Source organism: Onthophagus taurus, chromosome 7 (assembly GCF_036711975.1).
Source record: "Onthophagus taurus isolate NC chromosome 7, IU_Otau_3.0, whole genome shotgun sequence".
In the NCBI taxonomy this organism is placed as follows: Eukaryota; Metazoa; Arthropoda; class Insecta; order Coleoptera; family Scarabaeidae; genus Onthophagus; species Onthophagus taurus.
This window is the reverse complement of record NC_091972.1, coordinates 14,802,751-14,830,028: the sequence shown is the minus strand read 5'-3', so window position 1 is coordinate 14,830,028 and position 27,278 is coordinate 14,802,751. Positions and strand designations below refer to the sequence as shown.

General features: G+C 32.7%; 3 protein-coding genes and 1 non-coding gene across 5 annotated transcripts; 1 reads left to right on the top strand and 3 right to left on the bottom strand.

Annotated features, from left to right (window-relative positions):
* On the bottom strand, positions 1-7,865 carry LOC111413081 (uncharacterized). Its single transcript, XM_023043919.2, has 14 exons — positions 7,634-7,865; positions 7,553-7,576; positions 7,318-7,478; positions 7,091-7,255; positions 3,018-3,881; positions 2,786-2,955; positions 2,598-2,733; positions 2,129-2,543; positions 1,954-2,071; positions 1,798-1,896; positions 1,658-1,745; positions 901-1,112; positions 572-843; positions 1-510 (listed from the first exon to the last, which is right to left on the bottom strand). Exons 2-14 carry the CDS (start codon positions 7,564-7,566, stop codon positions 309-311), a joined length of 2,916 nt encoding a protein of 971 aa, XP_022899687.2. The 5' UTR covers positions 7,567-7,576; positions 7,634-7,865; the 3' UTR covers positions 1-308.
* A 54-nt stretch (positions 7,866-7,919) lies between these two features.
* On the bottom strand, positions 7,920-10,550 carry LOC111413082 (uncharacterized). Its single transcript, XM_071197712.1, has 8 exons — positions 10,408-10,550; positions 10,188-10,348; positions 9,970-10,134; positions 9,055-9,918; positions 8,822-8,991; positions 8,634-8,769; positions 8,194-8,581; positions 7,920-8,140 (listed from the first exon to the last, which is right to left on the bottom strand). Exons 1-8 carry the CDS (start codon positions 10,419-10,421, stop codon positions 8,059-8,061), a joined length of 1,980 nt encoding a protein of 659 aa, XP_071053813.1. The 5' UTR covers positions 10,422-10,550; the 3' UTR covers positions 7,920-8,058.
* A 2,673-nt stretch (positions 10,551-13,223) lies between these two features.
* On the bottom strand, positions 13,224-27,224 carry LOC111429588 (uncharacterized). Of its 2 annotated transcripts, XM_023065544.2 has the most exons (8): positions 26,933-27,224; positions 20,755-21,325; positions 19,589-19,758; positions 19,468-19,530; positions 19,084-19,409; positions 18,810-19,025; positions 15,035-15,187; positions 13,224-14,962 (listed from the first exon to the last, which is right to left on the bottom strand). In XM_023065544.2, the coding sequence occupies exons 2-8, from the start codon at positions 21,290-21,292 to the stop codon at positions 13,312-13,314; spliced, it is 3,117 nt and encodes a 1,038-aa protein (XP_022921312.1). In that variant the 5' UTR covers positions 21,293-21,325; positions 26,933-27,224; the 3' UTR covers positions 13,224-13,311. The 2 variants fall into 2 exon arrangements, with proteins under 2 accessions (XP_022921312.1, XP_022921313.1); XM_023065545.2 differs by lacking the exons at positions 20,755-21,325; positions 26,933-27,224 and adding an exon at positions 19,831-19,984.
* Positions 21,787-21,858, top strand: TRNAT-CGU (transfer RNA threonine (anticodon CGU)). Its single transcript has one exon. It is a non-coding gene; the product is annotated as a tRNA-Thr (tRNA).
* Positions 27,225-27,278: the final 54 nt, after the last annotated feature.

Below are 27,278 nucleotides of genomic sequence, written 5' to 3'. Positions count from 1 at the left end.
TAAAATTGTTAAAGACTTTTATTGGATTTTAAGCATGATATCTTGTGTACACAATTTATCCAACAATATAGCATGAATTACACTCTCATTACTGAATAGTTCCAAAAAAAGAAGAACGTTTCTGATTATATATTTATTTTGAGATTATAAAATTAATTTGTTTTAATATTTGTTTTCTATCTACATAATTTCCGAGTAACTTACAATTATAACTTATAGTATTTTGGATTTAATAATTCACAACGTAATAAATAATAAAATAATCGTTATAGAATAAATTATTATAAATAAAATATAAAAAAAAATTATTAAACGTTTATATACGTATTTTCTAATATATAAGCGACTACTTTGTGAGAGAACTGATATTGAGCAATATTTTGAACCATATTCATTCTTTCTTGCCTCAAGTTATAAAGAATTGAATAAAGATCTAATTTAGAACTATCTTCAGCCATTTTTATAGCTATATCACATAGAATTAACGACCCCGTTCGTCCAACACCAGCACTTAAATCAACAAATAAAATTTAGTTTAATTAAAATATGTAAATTTTGCCATGATATTTACCTGCAATGGACGACAATTCGCCCACCATTCTCTTCAAAATCGTTCATTAAATTTAATACTTTTTTTACGCCTTCCAACGATTCTGCCGTTTTGTAATCCAACCATCCTTCATAATGAATTTGGGTTAATATTCTTTCCTCGTTACTAAATGTAACTTTTAAATGCCTTATAGTTAGGTCTTCTTGAATTAAGTTCGAATTTGTACATGTTATTTTAAATGCGCAACAATCGAAAGTCTTATCATCGTCTGGCCAATATTTATGACATTTTATCTTAAAGTTAAGATTTAAAGTTTATTACAAATTAGAAAATATTTGTGATAAATATACTTTATCATCTTCTAAAACTTTAGTTAACATAACTACACATGAAACATTCTCTTGCCAAATCATTCTCCAAAAGTCATGTACAGTAGTTGCCATTGGTCCTTGGGTAGCTATGTATAAAGGTTTCCCTCGATATCCTGTTATATAATTTGCATTTATGTAACTATCGTGGACGTTCTGGTATGTTGAATCCAATACGACTCTTGTTGAATCATCTGAAAAATATGTAATCAGTGAGTATAGTGAGTAATGTTACTTTCAAGCAAAATAAAAATCTAAACTGGCTTCAAATTATCATCCAAGATATCGATGATTTTCAGAAAATGTACGAGAGAATATTAGAAAAGTGAGAGATATTAGAAGAAAAGAGAGATATGTAACTGCGCTATTTTGTTATATTATGTATTATAGCCCCTCGGCCGCAAGCGGCCTTGGCTTATTCTATACAAAACAGGTACACAAAATCTAAGGACCATAAGGATTTTGCTGGAGAAAAAGTTCTGGAGCAACTCATATTCTCAAGCGACCACGGCTTAACTACATGATTTAATCTTTTTGATTAACTTAGCCGAGCCACTGCGGTACGTGTAGCGTCACTTTGTATTGGTGTAGGGTATATTGTAGCGTCTCGGCCGCAAGCGGCCTTGGCTATTTCTACTCTCAATATAGCTACACAAAATCTAAGAACCATAAGGATTGTTCTGGTTGTAAATTTTGTTACATAAACACATACATTAAAATAAATTTATAATATACTTACAAGCGATGATATTTTTATATCTATTTTTATGTATATGCTCTTTCATACAACCAATCGTATGTTCTAACGGTTTTAAGTTATCTATCGTCTAAAAATCAATAAAAAAATTAAAATGTATAAAATAAAAAAATGTTTGTTACCAGAAATTGGATTAATATATTTTCTGATCCATCTTTTACATAACTCCCAAAATCTTTCACATCTATCAAACAACTAAATTCCGAGTTATTATCTTCGCTCTAAAATTAATCAAAAATTAAAAACTACATTGCAGTATATCATTTTTTATTTTTTACCATTTCCAATGCTGTATTTTCACTTCTATTTGAACCCATAATTCCACCCAACAATGTATAAGCTCTTGAAAAATACATCCACGATGAACGAGATGATGTTGAATTCTTTTTAATTTTACTAAACAATAAAATATTTAAAAAAATCAATGATAATCGCCAATATTTTTAATCTTACAAGTAAATTACTGCAACGAGAAAAATTAATAAAATAGTAACAGGTCCAACAAGCCATAAAAATAGATATGAACGGCGGATTTTATCGTAATTAATTTTATTTAATCCCAGAATTTCACAAATTGGATTCGAAGCTGAGGTGTTTTTTCTTATATCAGATAAAAAGCAGATTTCTTCGCCTTCAATAAATTCCTCGTAATTTAATGTAATGATGGAACACTTCAACGCTTTCTCTAGTTCTTGTTTCGACACGATTTTTTTACAAGAATTATTTTTTGGAAGCCATAAAGCATCTGATGTGTTTTCAAATGAAGATATAAAAACAATTGTGGCGTTAACAGGAGAAATTGAGGGATGTTTTATTGATTTGCACGATATTTGATCAGATTTATCAGAAATTGTTTTAATTATTCTCACTGGAAAAAAATGAAAAATTAAATTTTATTACATTAAAACCGAAAAGTATTTACCATTTCTTGTACAATCTGTTATGTCGCCAATAAAAGCTGGGTTATTCGAGTCGACTTTATCCAGTATAATTTTTAAATCCATTTGGACATCTTTTTTTAAAATTGTTTCCAATTTGATTTGTTCCCAAGATTTTTGCTAAAATAAAATTCGGTAATTGCAAATAAAGTAAAGTAATAATAAAATTTACTTTTGAATATGTTGTAGTAATTAAGACATTTTTATTACTATCTATTATTTCGAAGGATAAAGCACATTTCGTACAGTAAACGAAAATACCAACGCAAATTCTTTGTCCTTTTATTCCTTTTGCAAATGGTATAGATGAAACGTTACTTTTTTGGGCGACAAAAACTCCATCTACAAATTAATACATTTTTTATTAGCTTTTTTCTTTAATGTTTATTAGGAATTTATCTTACAAACATGTTTTTTCCAGTATGCGATATGTCTGCTTTGTACAGCAATATAAAGTACAGAATTATCTGTTATTGTCCCAGTTTTCACTGTGCTAGAACTTTCAGTGTCAAATAATACAAAATGTGAAGTGTTGCTTTGGAAGTTAAAGTGCTTCCAGTGTGATATGGGACCATTACGTATTGATATTTCAATGCCCTTTTCGTAGTCCTGTTTACACAGCCGTACAAAAGTATTATAATTATTACCGTCATCGTTAGGGTTCGTAGGATGTACAATAGAAAAATGAAAAGATGAGTTCAATTTATCATGAATTTTTTTAAATCCACCACTATTAAAGTCTTCATTACGCACTCTCCATTTTCCTGGAGCATTACTTGGACTAGCTACGAAAATATGTTTAACACTTATTTTGTAATTATCAATCATCTTTGTTTGGATTAGTACGGTGTTGTTTGTGTTATATTTTATAACGTAGTCATTTTTTAATTCCTCCAACAATAATAAAGTCCATTTAGACGTTGATAAAAAGATTGTATGTTTTTTTGTATGGGGTTCCTTTTCCATTTCTGGATGTTTACTACAACTTTCATTTCTGTTTCCAAAAACACCCTCCACGTATGACTTTTCTAATTCTTTTTTTTTACATATTCGTGCAATGCTTTTGGACTCATTTTTGCTTTTCGTTACCCAACCACCGATAACAAACCAATAACAATTAGAATTTAATGGATCCATACCATCGCAAAGATAAATGTGCGCATCTTTTTCTATTTTAAGTTCTAGTTTTAATTGTAATGGCCGATTTACATCCGTAACGTTATAAACATTAACAAAATTTATTCTTCCTGATTCAATTATATTAAAATCTAAAAAAACAACTTTCTTTTATATAATGAGCTTCAAAACAAATGTGTTAACCAAAAGAAGTATAGAGAAAATGATTTTAATGTGAAATCCAAAATTTTTTCAAGCAATTTCAGTCTGTGCTCTAGCGCGGAGCAAAAAAAGCGAAAAAAGGCAATCGTTCTAGTCTTTAAAGTATCTTCGGATTTCACAGAGTTTATTTGAAGATTCTTCATTTATAAGTTCATCCTTAACCATCATTGGTTCCCTTCCCAGTTCTTCCCCAAATCACCCTTCAATATCTTGCTCTGTGGAGGTTACTTCTCATTTTTATGGCATCTGTTTCAACTTTGCAATAAGGAATTTGGCCGCTATATCCCATTTAGCATCTACTTACACAATTCGAAAAAAAAAGGAAAGATATGTAAGAATTCGGAACAAATTGGATGTCAAAATGCAGAACAATTGAAGAATGACATGGGGAAATGTTCACAATGAACTTGTAATCTGATTGGTAAGGAGTACAGAAAAAAGTTTGGAAGATGATTCAAAATCAGAAAAGAAATGTGAATTTATACGTTTAGATTGGCAACAAGCAAATCAAGCAAATCGAGAGGACCAGACATACATACACACAATCACCAGATATACATACATATGTATACGGCCAAAACCAAATTAACTCATTAACGCCAAAATCAATACTGACTATAAAAATTTGTGTTATTGTGAATTATTACTTTATTTTTGTGAAAAAGGGGGACAATGGGTAGTTTAAGTATAAAACTGAGCAAAGCACTTGCAATGTGTTTGTGTGCACAATTCACATCTCCAATTATAATTAGAGTGACAAAGTACACACTGTAATTGGTTTTACCAAGCGTTCAGTATTGTGACCGTTGTTTTTCGATACTCCGCTTTAACTATTCTGGATGAAGGCCGAGGTTGTTGAGATGTAGTAGGTTTTAGATACGTTTCTGCAAAGTGCCGCCTGAATGACAATTATTCTATTGGGATCTATTATTTTGATTTTGCATTGTAAAACGTGTAGCCACAAAGCATTGCTTAATCCAAACAGTAAACTTTTTCTAAACTTTTTTCATTCTAAATTAAACCACAGAATTGGAATATGAGGATGTCTACAGATAAACCCAAAACATTAGTGATGTCTAAGGAGCCTCAAAAATGTAGGCTGGAAATAAAAGGGAAAGACATCGAACAGGTGATGACCTTCAACTATCTGGTAGTTGAAATTTCAAACAATTGCAACTTATACAAAGAGGTAAACATTTTGGAGAAACAAGTATATTTAAGTACTTGCAAGGAATACTTCGGTCAGTGCTTACTTACGGAACAAAATAGAGAGGAAGAGTAAATATAACCCAAAGTACGGGGAGATTGTAACAGAGGGGCTACCGAAGTACCGAAGGAATGAGCAGATGTGGTAACAAAGAGAGGGTCAATAGATATTGGACGGAGCATGAGGAGAAAGGTGTAGACTGTTTTTAAACCATTTGTTGGTAGAGTGTGATGAGTTGAGGGAGGAGATGATGGACTGGTGGCAGGTGCTGGGGGAGAAGACGGAGGGAGGAGACGTAAGGCCTCACAGGGAGGAACAGATATCAGAGCAGATACGCAGAAAACAAAGCAGAAACTTAGAACAGTAGAAATGAAATCCCTCAGATCGATCCTAGGGCTTTCTGTACCAAATCAAATAGGTTATTGGCAAGATAGGAAGCGCTAATGGAGTCAACATGCAGAGAAAATGACGAAAGACAAGAAACCACCAAGAAGTAGGAGCAATCGTAGAAATCATTATCCGTTGAATAACTGGAAAAATTCTAAACGTCGATCAACTACCTTCATATTAAAGTGCACATACAGCCGATAGTTTAGTTGATCGCCTTTAAAGTCTTTAGGAATTTTGATATATAGCGGTTGGCATCTTTACATTTCCAAATTCAGATTGGTTACATCTTTGAATCACCTGTATTTGGGTTGGAAATTAGAATACTTTATACTACTTCAAACTTTTTTAATTGTCGGTAGCAACCTTGGAGTCATTAGTAATTAATGATATGTAAAGGTTTATAGAAATGGTAGAAGTACGTCCGTCGTTATACAGGGTGTTTTAAAACAACGTTTAAATATTTATAGGGCTAGTGTTACAGTAGAAAACAAGTCGAAAAGTGTTAATCAACATGGGTCCGAAAATCAACCGTTTTTGCGATACAGGATGTTCAAATTTTTTGGGACTCTACGTTTTTTCTTTTAAACTGTAACTACTACAGGTTTGATAATTGGCAAATCGATACAATATGAAACTGTCTCTTTTTGAGAGTAGTATGATGTTTCCATTGCTTCCAGTTAGTATAAGTTATTCCATTACGAAACGTTATGCCATTAGTTTGGCCAAAATTTGGCCATTACAAGAAGTAGGCTTTACCTTACGTACAATCTGCTAAGATACATTAATTTGACGTTTCGTTCAAATTACGAAATAACCAAACTCCAGTCATTTGATTTTGCGAAACCTGAAGTGAAATCGTTTGCAATGGTCTTGTATTCAAATGCTGAACTGAGCGATACGGTGTTTATGTACGGCATATATATTTATAAAAAATTTAAATTAGGATGCCAATGTAAATGCGAAGAGAAAGTTTTGGCAAGAAATTTGTATAGAAATATAGCCAAAAGTGGTTGTAGATCTATGATTTTAGTGTAATAAACCAACCAGTTAAATTATCGAGTTAGTACACAGATACAATGCTGAAAATAGTTGCTGAAAAAGGCCACTCAAAACCTGTTAATTCATCAAACCTAAACTTGTGTCGACCAAGGGCAAAGAGGGCAAGGGCTCTCCTTTTGAGCCTCAACTTACAACAGAAGTCCTTGCCTGGTACACCGACACTTCAAAGACAGCTGGATCGGGAGTAGGAATGGACATTAGTGGACCAAATAGACTCGATATCAAATATTTGCACAATTACAAAACGTTTTCTTTATATACTTCGTATATGCAAAGAAGGAAAAAAAATATATCAGAAAGCATACACACAAAAAAATGATGTCATTGCTTATAATGACGTATCGCATATTTATTACTTTTAAAAATAAGAGCAAGATGAAAAAAAAATTCTTTGTTATAATAAAAGTATCGATTTGAAATAAAATTTTCTACAATACAACATTTTCTTTTGACTTCTTTCAAATTAAAAAAAAAAGACATTACCTTCCCATCTTCTATCCGTAATAACAGGAAGATTATAATTATCTGATTTATCGTACTTCCAAGCACTTTTACTATCAAGAACATCTTTGCAAGCTTCGTTAGTTGAAATATCACAGAAAAAATTTGTATTTGTTAATTTAATCAAATCAATTTGATGTTTAAAACCTAAATAAATGTATTAATTGTATAGCTATAAATTAATTAATGTAATTTATAAAGCTTCTTACTTTGTACTGGTTTATTATTATTGAATAATCCAACGGCTGTACTTTCTTTTTCCTCAGAAATCACACAATAAACTGAAGTGCCATCACGTAACAAATTAAGTTTTAACGGATCATGTTGAGTCTTGGTTAAAAAAAATAGGGCGTGTAAAATAAAAATTACTCTGTATAAAAATAAAGTCAATTACTATCATCTTTTTCATTCCTTATTAATTTTTATACTTTTTTAGAAACTTACCTAAAATCGAACATCGCTGTTTCACTGTAATTAACATTCTAAATTAAAACGATTTTAATTTCCGGGAAGATATTTTGTTACCTAAATTAGTAACCAACACAAACCTACGTCGATATATTAATGCAAACATCTCGACTTTCAACATCGAACATTTATTTTCACGATTTGTTATCAGTAAGTAAATATTTATTTTCATAATAGAAGGTGACAAAATAATTTAAAGCCTCTTTTTTAAGATTTAAATCGATATGTTCATAAACACGGTTGTTTCTATAAAACAGATGATAAAATGGTTTTTCGCAAATCCCACAACTTCCGATGATTCATATTCTCGTACTGATTGTACTGATTGAGGAGTAACCGAAGCAGCAATAATTTATTTATTAAAAATAAAAGCAATACATATTCTTTAAAAGATTATTAATATTTTTAATTGTACTTAAAAGTGTAATTTCTTAATATTTATAATTTATGGTTTAAATCACCTTTTACATATCGACACTTCCTCATCTGTTGTGATGTAACATAGGACACATGTATATCCATGACGATGACATCGAATGAGAAGTTTGAATATGTTGTTTTAAACTAATAAAAAATAATATAAAAAAATTAAATCTATAAAAAGTTCTTAAACTTACAAATAAAAAAACGATCCTATACAACCCAATAAAATAATAATTGGTAAAATAAACCATAAAAACGAACTATAATTACTTCTTGGTTCATTTATTAAGACTTCACAAACTGAGTTACTTTTCTTTCTAAAAGACAAAAAGCAAATTTCTTCGCCTTGAATAAATCTACCGTAATTTTCCGTGGTGATAAAACATTTTAATAAATCCTCTAATTCCTTTTTTGATACGATTCCTTCACAACAATTATTTTTTGAAAGCCATAAAGCGTCTAATGTATTTTCAAATGAAGATGTAACAACAATTTTGCTCTTAACAGAGGAAATTGAGGGATGATTTATTGATTTGCACGATACTTGATCAGATTTTTCAGAAATTGCTTTAATTATTCTTACTGGAAAAAATGGAAACTAAAATTTTATAAATTAAGCTTAGAAAATATTTACCACTTCCTGTACAATCCGTTATGTCGCCAATAAAAGCTGGATTATGCAAGTCGACTTTATCAAGTATAATTTTTAAATCCATTTGGACATCTTTTTCTAAAATTGTTTCCAATTTAATTTGTTCCCAAGATTTTTGCTAAAATAAAATTCGGTAATTGCAAATAAAGGTAAATAAAAATAAAATTTACTTTTGAATATGTTGTGGCAATTAAGACATTTTTATCACTATCAATTATTTCGAAGGATAAAGCACATTTGGTACAGTAAACAAAAATTGCAACGCAAACTCTTTGTCCTTTTATTCCTTTTGCAAATGGGATAGATGAAACGTTACTTTTTTGGGCGACAAAAATTCCATCTACAAATTAATAAATTTTTTTATTACCTTTTTTCTTTAATGTTTATTAGGAATTTATCTTACAAACGTGTTTTTTCCAGTATGCGATATGTCTACTTTGTACAGCAATATAAAGTACAGAATTATCTGTTATTGTCCCAGTTTTCACTGTGCTAGAACTTTCAGTGTCAAATAATACAAAATGTGAAGTGTTGCTTTGGAAGTTAAAGTGCTTCCAGTGTGATATGGGACCATTACGTATTGATATTTTGGTACCCTTTTTGCAGTCGTGATTACACAGCCGTATAAAAGTATTATAATTATTGTCGTGATTGTTAGGGTTAATAGGATGTATAATAGAAAAATTAAACGATGAGGTTAATTTATCATGAATTTTTTGAAATCCACCAGTAAGAAATTGTTTATTACGCACTCTCCATTTTCCTGGAGCAATACTTGGACTAGCCACGAAAATGTGTTTAACATTTATTTTGTAATTATCAATACTTTTTGTTTGGATTAGTACTGTGTTGTTTGTGTTATATTTTATAACGTAGGCATTTTTTAATTCCTCCAACAATAATGAAGTCCATTTAGACGTTGATAAAAAGATTGTATGATTTTTTGTATGAGGTTCCTTTTCCACCTTCGGATTTTTACTACAACTTTTACGGTCATCTCCAAAAACACCCTCCACGTATGACTTTTCTAATTCTGTTTTTTTACATATTCGTGCAATGCTTTTAGATTCATTTTTGTATCTTGTTACCCAACCACCGATAACAAACCAATAACAATCAGAATTTAATGGATTCATACCACCGCAAAGATAAATATGCGCATCTTTTTCTATTTTAACTTCTAGTTTTAATTGTAATGGTTGATTTACTTCCGTAACGTTATAAACATTAACAAAATTTATTCTTCCAGACTCGAGTATGTCGAAGTCTAAAAAAAACAAAACCTACCACCGAAAATTTTAATTGAAATTATTTTTACCTTCCCATCTCTTATCCGTAACAATTGGAAGATCATAATTATCCGATATGTCATATTTCCAACCACCCTTGTTATCAAGGATATTTTTGCATTCTTTATTAATCGAAATATCACAAATCAAATTATTCCCAATTAATTTATTGAAATGAATTTGATATTTATAATCTAGACAAATAAATAACCTTCGAAATAAACTCATTATTGACAAAACAACTTACTCTTTATCGGATTATCATTTTCAAATAATCCAACAGCAGTATTTTCTTTTTCCTGAGAAATTACACAATAAACTGAAGACTTTTCAGTTAACAAATTAAGTTGTAAAGATTTACGCTCGCTTTGAATTAAAGTTAATGTGGTACATAGAATCAAAATCGCTCTGTATAAAAAAGAAAATAATGAGGCTTACTATTTTTTTTGCATTTTAAAGGGTATTACCTAAAAATGAACATCACTGCTTATAACTGTTCACTTTCACAAACTTTAGTTGCAATTATGAAAATGGTATTATTATTCTATTTCTACAATTTTATCGCTGGATAATATTTTACTTTGTGTCATGTAAGTAAACTTTGCCTAAAACGTAAACACAAATGTTAATTGTACAAATAGGTTTTATAAAATTCGTTCAAAATATCGATTTATATTCATTTTTATATGTATTATAATCAAGTTTAAAGCAAGATGACGAATCAAGTAGATGCTAAGGATAATGAATCTTGTCACGTAGAATATTCAAGTATGCGAATACAATCAGCTAAAAGGTCTAAATGGATTCTTCCAACATCAAGACATTCATAAATATACAAGGAGACAGACAACACAAAAATTAAAAAGTATTTATGATTAAGTAATTACAAAATAAAAAATTATCCTGAGAGTCCTTGATGTAATAGTTGAGAGAGGCGCTTCGTATGGTAGCGACTACTAACTTAACCTCTTTAGATCCCAGCCTAACTGGTGCTAGATATGATAAATTGGGCATCAAAAACGGATTCAGGGTTATGGAAAATATATATTTATATTTTTTTCAACGATAAACTTAATAATCTAAGATATTTTTACTAGTATCTCCTAACTTCTTTCTATCCTGTCGGTAGAGTATCCATTCATTAACTAATAACAAATCCAAAGTGCAAAATTGTTTTACAGTCCACTTTCTAGTTTTGCTGTTGACTCAGTAGTAACTAATCATACGATCAATAAGATGTATACCACCCATACAGTCATTGTGTTGTTTGATAATATTAAGCCTGGGGATAGAAATGTATTTCTGATCTTTCTTTCATCATCACATTCGTCACAATACCTACTTAGAAGAAAGAAAAAGCAGGGAAAGTTGGAGAATACGCAACAACATGAGATAAGAATAAGATATAATCTCAGCAATAATAACCTAACTTGGAATCAATATTTCAACAAATTTGCTATTAGGAGACTAAAAGAAGCTTCAAAATACAGAAAACAATAAAACAAATATAGAAATAAAACTGAAAACTTCAGGGTGACCATAATACTCTTCGACGTTTTGTATGCCATATTACACCTTCAGAAACTACTTCAAATGTGACAAAATCGGTGAAAAGTTGACAATATATACTCTAGTAACTAATTATATTATTAATGAATTAACTAATTACTCCTTACTAATTGTCGCGTTGGGTAATCCTTCATCGAGTTCAGTAAATTCTTCCACGTTCCATATTGATGTTATTCTTATGACGATAAGTTTCTTTTTTGCTTCTCTAGTCATGCTCTGGTGGTAGTAGTTCCTCCTGGCAAGAATCTTCGTTTTATCAAAGTATACTTTCTGGTATCATTCCTTGTGGCAATGTTGACTACTCTATATTGGATTTCTCATACTTGCACGACAGCCTGTACACACCTTGTAAGTTGTTCATTGCTAGTCCTAGTCACTGACACATCGAGGAATGATGGGTGGTTGTCCTCTTCTATCGCCATTGTAAATTTTATCATTGAATGTTGACTGTTTACATGACTTAAAAATCGTCAAGGCTTTATTTGCCGTGTTACTAGATAACAAAGGTATCATCGACATATTGCAGCCATATATTTGGTTTCTAAGAATTGGCCTTTAAGGCCGCTTCTTCAAATAGCTCTATATAGAAGTTGGTAATGACTGTCGATCCGATGGCTTAAGCTGAAATATAACTCGGTAATCCCTCTGGTATGAGTTTTTAACGTAAACCTTCCACGATATCTTTTACCGGTACTTTGGTACGCAATTTTGTGGTTTTGTTGTTTTTAACACTCTATCATTATCATCTGCGAATGTGCATTGTGAGATATCAATTATGTATAAATGTCTTTTTGATCAATTCATTCATTAAAGTTATAAATAGTAGTGGACTCCCGTGTCTTACTCCATCCATAGTAACAAATTCTTCGAATACCATACTTTTACTTATTACTCTGCATTAATTAGAGCATTTAGTTGCTCTGATTAATTTGGGGTCCACTTTTTTTTATTTAAATCTTGCCATAGTTCCGCTCTTGGTACTATCAAAGACCTGTTCTATATCTAAAAATGCTATATAGAGTATATAGTATAGGTACTGTTCTGTTTCATGCCAAAATTCTATTAATGATTTCTTTTATTGCAAATATATAATATATAATATTTCTTTTTTGGCACTCGTTCATCATTTCATACTTTATTGCATATGTTTGAAAGTAGTAGAGATCTACTACTTAGTAGATACTAATTTTTGTGTTATTTCAGGAAACATTAAAACATCTACGATCTTTATAGAACCACCATAAGTTATCAGCGAGGAGCAACATCTAGAAAATTTGACATTAGTAGTCCTTTCCTGAAGACGATTCCAACCAGGATTTTTATATGATTTTTATTATAAACTGAGGCTATACAAAATGCAAAACCTCTTACTTGCCTTCCCAATGATTCTTAACACTTGAATCTGCAAATAATTCTGTTATAGACTTCTGGAAAAGAGGGCGACGTAATTACTACCACATGCATCAACAACTATCAAAACGGACAACGAAACCCTATTTATTTTAAAAGTTGAGTAGCAAAAGTTAATAAGATAAGATATACTAAGGTTTGATGAAATAACCATCATAACGATTAATTCATAAAAACAAAAAAAATCATTTTTGACATTTAACACGATTTATTTCCTGCAAAACAATCGATATAAAATTATTACTCTATGAATTATTTTTTTACATAACTCGTTTTCATTATTTTCGGACAGTTACAAGAATAAATCTATTTGCCACATTATTACATAATATAAATATTATATTTTATCGTTCATAGTCCAACAAAAAAAAATTAACAAAAACACCTAAGCACTATACATTTACAGACATGTGTGAAACGGTTTCGGCATTTTCCGGTTTTCTATCTTGCTTTTCAGATCCGCTCTGCCATCCACTATCCATCGTTCCATCGCTGTGACATGCTTGCGTTTGGACTTCTTCATCGCCGCTATTCGCTTCGCTGTATAACAAACCAACCGGATTTCCACCCAAATTTTGTATTAACGTTGAAATATTTGTGCCGATATTCCTCCTTGGCGATTGATTTAAATTTAAATTTAATGATTTCGGGGGAATATTTTTCGGACTAAAATTTCCTTGATTAAAATTATTTTTTCCTGAAAAATAATTTTGTCCGAAATTGTTCAACCCGGAAATGGTGTTGGTTAAATTACTACTTTCGTTATAATTATGTCTAAACTGTTGTTGAGATGAGTTTTCTTGAATCACTTCGTATTGTGCATCAGGTGCTAAAAATTCATCATTATTTTGAAAATTTTTACGTTTATCTTGATTTTTTTCACCACCAGGAAAGTAATTTCTGCAACATTCAACATTAGGAAATGTTGGCGTTAAAGGTGATAACCCAACATCTGTTGTTTCAGTCATCGGTGTTTGTACACTACTACATAAACTATTTTGAGATAAATCTTTTGGTAAACCACAAGATTCACCAATTTCCGGCATTGTTAATTCATCTGTGTCTGGTAAAGGAAATGGTAATCGACTTCTCGTTGACATTTGTCGTTTTCCCAAACGATGAGCAAGATAATCTTCAGCGTCTTCGCTATTTGGTACATTATTATCAAAACTTTGTTCTTTCTCAGGTGATTTATGCGAGCATTGCAAAGAAATTAATCTAGGTTTTAAATTATCTAAAGCTTCATCATACAATGAAGAATCTTGTCCGTCATTTCTTACAGAAATATTACAGCAACTGCTCACATCAGCAAAATAAACCTCAGATTCAGTTGGCTCAGTTTTTTGAGGACTTTCTTGTTTTTGAAAAGCAGCGTTTTCAACACCTTGTAATCTAGGCAAGAATCTTGGTTGTGCTTCGCCAGAATTTCCACCTTCTTGAAGGTTAGGCTCATGATATTTATGTTCCTCCTCATGTTTTGATTCTTCTGGGAAACTTTGCACATTTTGCACTCCAAAAACATTTTTAACATTCGTCCTAGAATTTGTTACTTGAGCTTTAACAGAAGACATATCAACCCTCTTCTTCATTTTTCTTACCGGAAGTGTATGAGAAACTCGATCACAACTTGAAGTGTCAGTGCTTTCACTGTTATCATTTGGTTGATGATGTCCTTCAGCTTCCGTTGTGTTCTCATAGTTATCTTTACTTGGATATTGTCTGCTTCTTCTAAATTGAAAATCCTGATTTGTTCGAAATTGGTTTTCTTCGTTCATTTGGCAATGATTTTCATGTGCGTGATTGTGATGATGAACGTGATGATATCTTTGAGGAGATTGCATGGGAAGTCGCGCCGGGGAATTTGGATTTGAGTATGGTGGAGGTGGACCCCAAACATAAACACCTCCAACTGGACGATTATCTAATACGCTATATGATCCGGTTGATGAGATGGGAAGCGTTGAGTCACCTCCGGATCGGTTACTAAAACCATATTGACTATCTGCGCTGCTGATACCTCCTTGGTACGTCAAGGAATTGTCTCTGAAAAAAATTGGTTTTAATTAGTTATTAATTAATTTATTAAGACTACTAACTTTTATTGATGGTGTATACCTTTGTGATTCTTGGTTGGATGAATTTCCTCGATTCCATGGTAGTTTTCGCCAATTCCATCCGGTTCTTTCACGAGTTTCAGTAGCTGGATTGGTAGCTTCTTCTCCTGGATTTGGGGAGTAAAAATTTCCTACACGACCTGGTGTCCAAAATCTAAAAAAATACAATCACACAAAAATATAATCATTTATTATGCTTTAGCGTAAACAAGTTGATAAATAAAACTGACACTCCAACATCGAGAAAGTAGTGTTAAATATGTATTTTCAAATCCAGAGAATGTAAACACACCCAACTAATAAAACGAAATAATAACTGACGTGGAAAGAGTTAGAAAGGTTTATCAGTTGGGACACGAAGTCCTGTCGTTGATGGATGAACAATCAAATTGATATAACATTATGTATGCTGTTCCAATTCGAAAAACAGCAAAAAAATCAATATGAACTTCTCGGTGTCAAAAACAAAATATCTAACAATAGCAAAGGAACCACGCCGTTGTCAATTGGCAGCGTACAAGAAGCTGCCAGAACAGGTGATGAGTTTAGACAAAATATGGGGTCTAGAAAGATCCACAACTTGGCAATTTTGAAAGTATTCAGAGCTGAACTAGTGGCTAACGTAGACGAATGACTATTAGCCAAAATTACTCGAAATCGCTGTTACAACGGAAATTAATGTTATACAATTTAGTGCGTACCGAGAAGCTATGCCTGACAAGGAAGATTACATCCTCCAGAAATCTTTTAAACCAATTACTCTCTGCTTTTATTTATTGAAATTGTTAGATATGTCAAAAGATGCCACTACAGGCGCTCATGTCTACAATCTGGTCCATTAAAGCCTAATCAATATGCTAACACTCACTGGGATTTAATGGTGGTTTTAATAAAACTACCATCTCTAGAACTGATGAATCTTTATTAGAGCATAATATTCCATCTGATCTTTGTAGCTATATTGAGAGCGCTTTAAGGAAAGAAATAAATTAAATAAAAAACTGGTGAAGCTACCATTCAAGGGGCAATTACTAAACTTATTCGCAACCGAGAATACTATCTCCAGTTTTATGGAATCTCATCTTGCATAAAGCTCCTAACCGGTAGAAAATTGTTGGCCATGAAGATGACCAAAATTTAACAAGTTGCAGATGGCACTAAATCAAATTGAAATTATTTTCTTTTTATACAAAAATGTAACATGAGCAGTCCTATATTACTGATGATCGCCAAAACTCTACTTAAACTGTATACAGAGGTTATGTAGATACTAAGATTGAGAAATGATGGAGAAATTCGTATAGAAAACAGTGTAAATAAGAGTTGATCTTGCGTCGGTTAGAGCCAGTGCCGGGGAGCTGTCAGAAAATGTTGGGTTGATCCCCAAAGATATGGAAATAATTATATGGGGTTATACAGCGATAGGGCAATGACAAAAAGACCGAACAGGATGATGGGCCAGCTTTGGGGATGGGGGGATAAAACTTTTGGGAGGGATGTTGGAAAGAGAAAGGTTATGTTTGAAGACTTGGTGAGGAGCGCAATGATGTACGGCGCAGAAGTATGGGGATGGAAAGAACAAAGGATTTGCTGGAGGATATACAAACAAGGTATAGGAGATGGGTATTAGGGTTGGCGACTGAGACTTCAGGGTATATAGTGGAGAAAGAGGTTAAGGTGATTGGAATAAAGGTGGAAGCTGGGAGAAGAGCACTGAAGTACCAAGAATGTATAGAAGGAAGACCACATTGCAGGATCCTGGGAGAGTGCTGGAGGGAAATCAAGGAGAAGAGGGTGATATATGGTCAAAAAGATAGGGAAGGATATTATAGGAGACTGGGATCAACAACAAAAGAGTGGAAAGAGGTGAAATTTGAAGAGAACTGAGGAATAGAGACATACAGAGGCAGGAGAGAAGGTCACAGATACGGGAAGTGAGATATAATGAAATGTATGGGGAGATAGTGACAGAAGAACTGCCAAAGTATCTATTGATGGAAGGGGTCGCGCAGGAGAAAAGATTGGTGGCCAGATTCCGTTGTGACAATGAGGAGAGAGCGAACAGGTACTGGGTTGACGATGTGGAAAAGTGGCGTAGGTTGTGTGGAGAGGATAGGGAGATGCTGGAACATATGTTGAGAGGGTATAGCGATGGACAGGAGGCAGATTTTGGGAGAGAGCAAGGGGTGTATGAGGTAGGTAACTGGGGCAAGGAGCAGAGGGTGTGGAGGTAGTGGAAGAGGGTAGAGAGTTTAGTGTGAACGACATTTCCAATATCCACCATGTTTATAGATAGACCACTAGAGATCATCATTCGTACATATTTAGGGGATGGACACTGATGGTTCACCCAGATGGAAAGGTACTGGGACTATAATCCTGTCTCATGACCGTCTTATTCGACTTTCTGAATACTTGTGCCATCGTAAAACACGTGAAAATAACAGCTATTAAACTTATATCCGATGTTATGGATAATTCCAACGTTTTGGAGAGGCTCCTTTTACTGCTATTGATAAATAAGCAGTTGCCATATGGCAGTAGAAGATGTCCCAAGCACAATCAAGGACATTAGCTTAATTTCTTGGGTAATAATCATACTCATAGAGTAGACAAAGGAGATGTCCACAGAGCACCTTGTGCATAGACCCTGAAATCATCACACCTATAGCTACTCTTCTCGAGTCGATTAAGCGGAAAAGGTACAAAACGTTTTTGAACTGGTGGGATACATCTACGCGTTATCAGATAATTGTTAAAATAGCTTTTAGCATTAACAGCTAAGTCATTTGCAGGAGGTGGTAAATTTGTCCTTCATATACTTATAGATATGCTTGTAAGACATTGTAAGATAAACAAAAAAATTTTTATCACATGAAGCTTGTTAATTATTTCTTTATTGAGCCTGCGAGCAAGAGAACAAGATGGTAAAACCGAGGTCGCTTGCAGCTGAGATAATAACATTATGACTAATTTCAGGTTGCTATGATATTAATCACTGCGCCTAAATATATGTAGATATGGTGAAGTTGTAGATCTTTTGATTGATTAAATCGAGGTCGCTTAAGGGCGAGGCTCAGTGATTAATATCATATCAACCTAAAACTGGTTATCATATTGCAGCGCATCCTCGGCTTTATCAAATACGGATGTAGATCTTTTAATTGAGCTGAGGTCGCTTACAGCCGAGGCTCAATGATTAATATTATATCAACCTTAATCCAGTCATCATATTGCACCGGCTCTGCCGCAAGCAGCTTCGACATAGTCAATCGAAAGATTTACAAATAGTAATATTCTTAGTAATATACTAATATTCTTCCAAAATCAACCTATACAACCCACCTCAACATAAACAACATACTGATAAGCCAGAAGTAATCAAAAATTGATGTAATCGAAATTTCAGTGAAACAAGAAGAAAATATTTTTAGATTATTTATTTTGGAAATTATTTTTGGAAGCCAAATTGAGTGTGGTGAAAATATTTAATCTCTATCTCCAATAGTGTAAAGAAAATAACCAAACTTGTTGACTTAAAACCAAACACCTTGAAAATAATTTTCGGTCTGACAATAAGATGTAAATGATACAGAGTGATAGTGTAATCAAAAAGTGTACAACTTGGTTCTATCTATTTTTATATGACATCAAACTAATATCATTTATTTGAAATACTAGTAAGATTAAAAAATGTATTGAAATGTTCACATAGAACTTATCCCGTGGTTTAATAATAGAGCGGTTGTAAATCTATAACACAATAGAAAACGTACCTGTCCGTTGAATGGTGACTATCCCATGGATATATATGGTGTCCTGTAGGTATTGAGGGATACCTGCATTCTTCACAACAACTACAATAAGTCGCTGGAGGCATCGGGGGTCCACGCATTGATCCATGTGTACTAGAAGGTGCAGCACTGTGTTGTTGGTAAAAAGATCGACAACGTAACTCCAATTGTTCCCAATACATCTTTTTCCTTTCATGACTAAAAAAGAATTCAACATTCTTCAATTCAGCGTGATATAGGGAAAAATCGTAATTACCTCAATAATTGATAAACCAACATACAAGAAAATATACAAACTAAAATCCCACTAACTGATAATCCAAACATTGCACGTAAACATGAATATAAAGCACCATGAATAACTTCGCAATCTGGAGTTGAATCGAAAACAAATCGTACTCCTTCGTCGGTTGTTGCGTGTGCTTCAATGACTACTGAGTAACAAGTACATGTCCTTGTCTTTTGAGTGTATACACATTCTTTGAGTGCTTGTAGTCGATTCATATGGATTACTGTTGTTGTGATTGTTACCAAAACGCATGTTAATGCACAAACTAAGCAGCATAAGCCACATACTTTAATCTGAAAGAGATGGATTGATGATGAATGGGTTTTTGAACGTTTTTTTTTGGCAACTTACCAAATAACTGTATCTATTTTTTCGTCGTGCTAAACTCATTACACATAATCCAGTTAAAATTAACTGCAAAAGTAAGATTTAGTAAAAATAAAATTTTTGATGTAATAATTAGATTTTTTACCATAGTGGCAGGCACGAATGTTGGTATGGTTTCAAAATATCCTAATGTTGAAGTGTATGATCTTAAAAGGAAGTAAACTGCTAAGAATAAGGCTCCTAATATAGTTGCCATTCCACCGCAAATGCAACACCAAAACACATATTTTCTAATTCCACCACTACCAGGAGTTGCTTAAAAAAATATCAAAAAAATAGTTAATTTTAAATTATTTTTTAAGAATAGTTTCTTATTAATTAACCAACCAGGATTAATATGTGGAGGTATTGGTTGAACTGAATGTGGTGGTACATGATACTGTACAACTTGCATCACAGGATACCCATGCATTTTAAATTTAAAAAAAAAATCACGAAATTATTGCACTAATTTTAGTTTCTAAAAATTTTCACGAAATAATTAATTTTCAGTTCCAACTTTTATACATTTCATCCCCTCAAAGGACAAAACCATTCTAATAGCACCTGCACTTTGCATTGTGTACACACATCGTGCAGCAAAAAAAACCTCTTCACAACATAGCGGGATGTGATCTCGGAGTCAACTGAGATTTTGCAGAGACGAGAGAGGTAGATTCCCACCCCTATTTTAGAGGGGGTGGGATTAAGGCGGTTTTCTCGACCCATATCATCTACCGCTAAAATAACGTTTCGGCTACTTAAAAATATTTCGTTTTTAAGAAGTTATTTTAAGCGATTCCGAGTCGATGACGTTTTAATAATTTATCACGGTGAAAAAAAGATTTGTTTGGAAAAAATTTACGTTACGGCACTGAGAAATCTCGTTTTCCTACACAGCCATTTCTCTCTGATAGTCAATATTTCTATCCCCCACCCTTACAAAGACCAACCCTTAGGATATAACACGATGACGGCCAACAACCCATCCCTGTTCAATTAATATTAACAAGTTATAATTGGAAGGCAAGCGCTATGATTAATTAAAACTTGATATAGGAGAGTAGTTGGGGTGGTTTGTGGTGATTACTTTTTAGAATCTTATTAAGGTTTCAATTTCATCTGCACTGGGTTAATCGAGAGGATTTATTAAATTTTTATAATGGAAAATGTGTTATGATGCTTAACTTTCATTAAAATATCAAAGAATAATAGCATCAACTTAATTTAATCCTCTTTAAAGTCATGTGTTGGTAATTTCACTTCACTTACTATCTCTTGGTGATGTCCTAGATGTTAAAGTTCCCCCACCATCTAATCTAGGTCTTGGTGGTGGCCTCGGTGGTAAAGCAGGCGGCAACGGAGACACTTCAATCCTGTCATCAGCTTCAATTTTCCTTCCGACAACGCCACCTCCTTGATTATTACTTTCAACGACGACATTTTCCACGCCCTCCACATTATCCTGCAGATGACAAGTGCACTTTGGCTGTGGTTGTTGCTGTTGCTGTTGTACGTTGATTTTCGGTGCGTGCCCCGATTTTGGGGAGGCGTGAACGTGCACGTGAACAGCTTGACTGATGGGAGGATGAATATGGCTGGTGGCTGGGGGTGGAACGTGGGTCATGAGGACGTTATGATGATGATGGGTGCAGTGGGTGTGAGAAGTTTCCGTTTTCGTTTCGGTCGAGCTTTTATCGGTGGTACACGGGCAAGAATGAGCGTGCGAGAGAAGAGCATGATCGCTCGATTCGCTGACTTGATAGGCATGGTCTGAGGATTTTTGTATATCCGGAGTTGGAGACGACATGGTTCAGTTTCGTTTACATCGTTTCTTACGCATCTGAAAGTACATGATTGAAAAAAGAAATTGTTAGAATTGAGTTGATGCCAGTTACAACTAATTAAATTAAGCAGCTTGAGTAGAATGGGATGGGACGGTGAAATTACCATCATTAATTGAGATAACTACAACATATCTTAATACACAATAAGTAACATCATGCTCACTGATAAAGCAAGTCATAAAGCTAAACAATTCAATAAAATTCGTCTAATAAATAAAAATTTATCCAACATTTTGATTGGCTGAAGCTGATATGTTAACACAGTGTTAAGTTAACTTACAGCTAACTGAACTATGTAAAGCAGGGATTTATGACCGCCTTAATTGCTTAATTCATTAGATCTTCAAGATCACCTTATATACAACGCGGTATATGTCATTATCTTTGACTGAAATTTAACAAGTTTGTCTTTTTTTAATAAAGTTGATTTTTATAATTGGAAAAAATTATAATATCGGCCTCTTTAGCTCAGTGGTAGAGCACTGGTCTCGTAAACCAGGGGTCGTGAGTTCAAACCTCACAGGAGGCAGACATTAATTTTTGCACATTTGGAATACTTCAAAACATAGTACCCTCAACATCTTAAAATATCGTTTAGTTTCAATTTGAGGTTTTCATTTTTTAATTAAAACCTTAAATGGTGTGAATGTTTTGACACATTTAATAATTCTCTTTTAATTTTGATTTTTTGCAATCATACTTTACGTTTTAAAAGCTCATTCAGGACAGCATCTTCGAAACAGCCCGGTTTACAGTATTCGGAAGAATGTGTAAAGATCACGGTCACAGAATTGCCAAATTACTTAGAAAAGTTGTTCTTGTAGAGAAGTTGGTGATCATTGATGAGGATCAAACAGCTTCCATTTCGTGTACGTCATCACCTGAGGTAATATACGCCAAATATAATGAGTTGGTCAAGTCGATTTCTATCTGTAGTGATAAAATAATGGGCTTTGAAACTTTGAGTTTGTTACCACAGAGAATGTAAGGCTTAGAACTGTGGTCGGTGACCTAACTTCGCGGGTCTGGAGCATCTGGAATAATACTCCAGATTAAACAATTTCTGAAAAGAGAGGTGAAGATCTTTGTTCCACATTATCAAAGACATTTATGCAACACACCATCTTCCGTCACGTCCACCTGCTGAGAATGAGGACACAAAAACGTTGTAGTTAAATTCTATTACTGAAAGGTTTTTGAAAGGTATGGCAGTATATGGAATACTCACATGGGGTGCATCAAGAGAGTCCGAAGAGATTTTTAAAATGCAAAAAGAAGCAATAATGATTTTGAAGCAGCTAGTATACAAGGAAAGCTGTAGAGGACACATTAAGAGTATAAACATTTTAACAATACCATCATGTTTTATTCTCGCTTACCTCCAGTATGTACAGAAAGAAAAAGAAACATTGGTGAGAAATAAAGACTCGCACAATAATTATGACACGCGTTTTGGAGATAATTTATTATCACCTTTCACACAGTGCAGAAATAAAGCATGTTTATATACATTTCAATAAAGTTATATGTATAATGATTTACCATTGAGGTTAAGGAAACTGGAAGGAAAAATTTTCAAGTGAAATGAATGTTGATAGAAATGAACTTTATTCACTTGATTCTATCCAAAAATGCAAAATTACAGATAAAAATTAAACGTATTCTGAAATGTTTATAAAGAAAGAAGTGGTTTTAAAGAAAAATGTTTCAAATACAAGTTTCTTTATTAATCATGGCGCATTTTTTGGCGATTATTGCTTGTTTGTATTGTTTTTTGTTTCGTTGCTATGGCAACCAACATTGTTATTTTAAATGGGATGCATATGTTTTTTTTGCGCATTTTAATAGAGGATAAATCCCTGTACGCAATGAACATATCAAATCATATGGTTGTATAAGAAAAAAATCGAGAAAAAATGCGTTCTGTGAAAATATTAAATCAGCAAATTACAATCAAAGTAGCTGTCGAAATAACGCCGTTGACAGCTTTAAATGTCAAAAAATTGACAGTTTAAACAAATATGGCGCAATTAAGCGAACGACAAAGAATCCAAATATTAATAATGTGAAGTTTCAAAATGAAGTTTCTTTAACACCGGAAGTGTTAAAAACCTTCCAAAAAGTTAATGACCAAAGACAGCTACCAATGACCATACATTATTAATTATTCATAATTGTTGAAACTGTAATTTTTTTGACATTTAAAGCTGGGTATCAATGGCGTTATTTCGGTGCGTACTTTAATTGTAATTAGCTGATTTAATACTTTCAAAAAACACATTTTTTCTTATACAACCATTTAATTTGATATGTACATCGCATAGAGGGACTTATCCTCTATCAAAGTATGCAAAAAAAATATATGCTTCCCATTTAAATAACAATGTTGGTTGCCATAGCAACGAAACAAAAAACAACGCAAACAAGCAAATATCGCCAAAAAATGTGCCATGATTAATAAAGAAACTTGTATTTGAAACATTTTTCTTTAAAACCACAAATGGCGAAGTTATTGGCTATATTCCAGACATTTGACACACCCTGTATATATTTTTTTCTTCCCTTACGTATTAAATATACCATGTTTTTGTGTATTTTAGAAATAAAGATTGTTATATTGTTGAAGTCAACTGAAGCGACTTGTAATAAGGGTTACAAATACGTGTGGTTGAACAATTACATCATTCAAGTACGTCGTGATGATCAATCGAGAGCTGTGGTAATCAAATCAGAAGGTGATTTGTTAAAACTTTAACTTTTGGATCGTTGACATGGTCCTGCTGTTCTAATTTGATGTCCTGCAAAGTCATTTTGTCAATGTTGTATCAGTAACCTTGTCACAGGTAATTCAAAAATACACTTCATACTCGTTTTTACGGAGCTTTACATCTTATTTTGCTTCTTAGAATCTCCAACAATTCTAAACGATTAAAACTAAAATTTCTTAAGATACCCAAGAATCTATTTTGCCACACTTGAGTCAATAGTTTTGAAAAAGGCAATTATATTTTTCATGTTCTTTAAGACTACAGCTGCTAGTTTTCATTGAAAACAGCACCAGTCCTGTTATAGTTACCTTGATTTGAAAACTGTATATGTTTTGAAATGGCATTAGTCTACTGATGACTGGAAAAATGACTTGAACATATAAACCACAGTGGTAAAACTGTGAAGGCAAGAAATATTACCTAATTGCAAGTAAGTTGATAAGCTCATTAATCATTAATCTAGTTAAACTTGTGGTGATGTGTCTAATACATTTGAATTGGTGTTACAATGAACCATGTTTTCATTGTTGAATTTAGTGAAAAGTTTGATCTGTTTGTCAAACTTAATGCTGGTGATTTCTTTCCATATGCAAGGAAGTGTTTTAGCAAGTTCAATAACACAGACAAAATATCAAATTTTAAAAACATTTGATGGTTTTGAAATAAGAACAGAACAAGACCATTTTGTTTAAAGACTGCCGAATAAAAAGATGTTCATCATAGCAGACCAATCCATAATGTTATCTACAGTGTTTAGTGTGAGTAAAAGTGAAAGGGAGTGTACAACAAAAGTGCACAAGAACTCGGACTTTTACAGACTACATCATAGCGAATTTTACGTCGGGACTTGGGCCTGCAGTCATATAAGATTCAAGTAACCCAGCAGCTGAGTTAATGACCTTAGAAAACGCCTTTTGTTGGCTAAGTGGGGTTCGGAGCGTTTGGAAAAGGACCCCAATTAGCTGAAAAAACATCTTTTATGTTAACAAGCAAAATTTCCGTTTATGGGACAACGCTAAGATTTCACTTTCCAAGAAGTTATCGAATTGGCTATTAAAATCGTCATTGACTCAATTATGAGATGCGTGGTCTCAATAGCAAACATTGTCAAACTGTGTTGGCCTCATATCGTTCTATATTTGAGGCCTTTAGTCAATTATTGCAATGAGACTGGTTACTACAACTTCTTTCCTAGGGATCGGAATAGGTACTGTAGAAATTACTAAATGCATTTGTGGAAAGAAATAATCTGGTTCCAACGATACAGGCAGGCTCATAATTTAGCTGACATTTTGCCAAGTAACATACACTGTTTTTTAGATTGATAAGTATTTTGCAACTTCTTTCCAAGGTAGCAGAATAGGTACTATGAGAACTAAATGCATTTATGGAAAGAAATAATCTAGTTCCAACGACACAGGCAGGCTCATAATATAGATGACATTACGGCCTGTATACTATGATATATTCGAGAAGTAAATCTGAGAATATCAATAATAATATGTTTTATAAACCCAAGTATGCAGATGTATAAGAAAGTTAATTATATTTATACATATATTCCTCTATGTCTAAATTACTTCTCAAGTTACTTTTTATATGCACTAATTGCTTTGCAATATATCATTCCAACTTCACAGAAAAGGCTGTAACGATTTAGCATCGACAAATTCATCATCGATTTGCTCGATGTGACGGACTTCTTTGGTTCTTCTGGAGTCTTTTAAATTTTCTAGTTATTAAGATCTGCATATCTTATATGTTATAATCTGTATATATTTCACAACTTTATATTTTCAAATAATTCACGTCGTCATCAACTAAATTGTTAATAAATCGTGGAATACTTCGAAGATACTTAGAAATCAAAATGGCTACAAAAAAAAATAACAGAATAAAGTATTATAACAGTGGTTGGTTAACATGATGGGATTATCAATTAAAAAAAGAGAATGCTATTTCAACAACATATTTAATCATATTAAACCTTGATTAACGTTCATAAAACCACACTTAAGTATTTTTTATATTTTTTTTTATGGTAATAAGAAGGATTTATTATTATAATTGTTGAGGTCATATAAGCGTAGGTAACAATGTTCATCTTTTCACATTTTATCTGCGTGGGAAGACACCGGTAACTTAACCAAAAGTAATTTTACCTGAACAATATTCTCGAAAATGTGGGATTTAATGGAATTTAGTGGTATTGTAGTCTTTTTAAAAACCTACCATGTCTTATAAAGCATTAAACCCCATAAAGAATTTACTAAACTACAACAAAAAAGTTACTGAACTACCTGATTTACGCAATATTTCTTTCTCATCTATTTATATCTATTTTATCCTCATCTTAACAAAAAAAAATCTTTTGTATTTCTACCCTATATTCCATTCTTTTATATTTCTTTTTGAAATCGCTAAAAGATCTGTTAGCAATAATAGGGCGTTGACTCTCATATAATACATTCTTGGTGCAAACTTGAACTACAGAAAAGTTGAGCCAAAGAGGAAGAACACGTTCTCGGTATTCTCTAATTCTTCTCTAATTATGGTTTTAATTACTTAATTGGAGCGTTTCCTGGATGGAGTAATAAGTGTGCATTTTAATTTCCCCACATCTATCTTCGTACATAATATTAAATTAAAATTATTAACATCATCATATCATAATTAAAAATTTTAATTTTTCAATTTAATCACTTCCAAGACCGCGTAATTTTAGTAAGATTCCGGTGCAAAACTCGTTTTCAACTTTAAAAGCGACCATCGCGTGTGTACTTCTTCAACGATACTTTTTAGAAGATAATTGTTATATAAAAAAAATAAACTTACTTTTAATTTAAAAAAAGATATGTATAACTTTTAAAATTTGAAGATTTCTTGAAAAAGAAATTTGGTATCCATTGAATGTGAAAGAACATGAATAAGGGTGGGCACTAAAATACACAGCTTGTTTTAAAGTTATCACAATACTTGTTTGAATCACAATGTAATTTTATTTTTAAATTCACGATTTTTTGAACTTTTAACTTTTGTGGGATTATAAATATAGTTGAAATGAAAGTTTTGCAAACCACAAAGTATCTTAAGGCGTAAGATGCTGTACAAGAACCGAACGGAACTCAAGGTTCGTTTGGTATTGGAATGTTGGACGCCCCACCACAAAGCTTGATGTGTC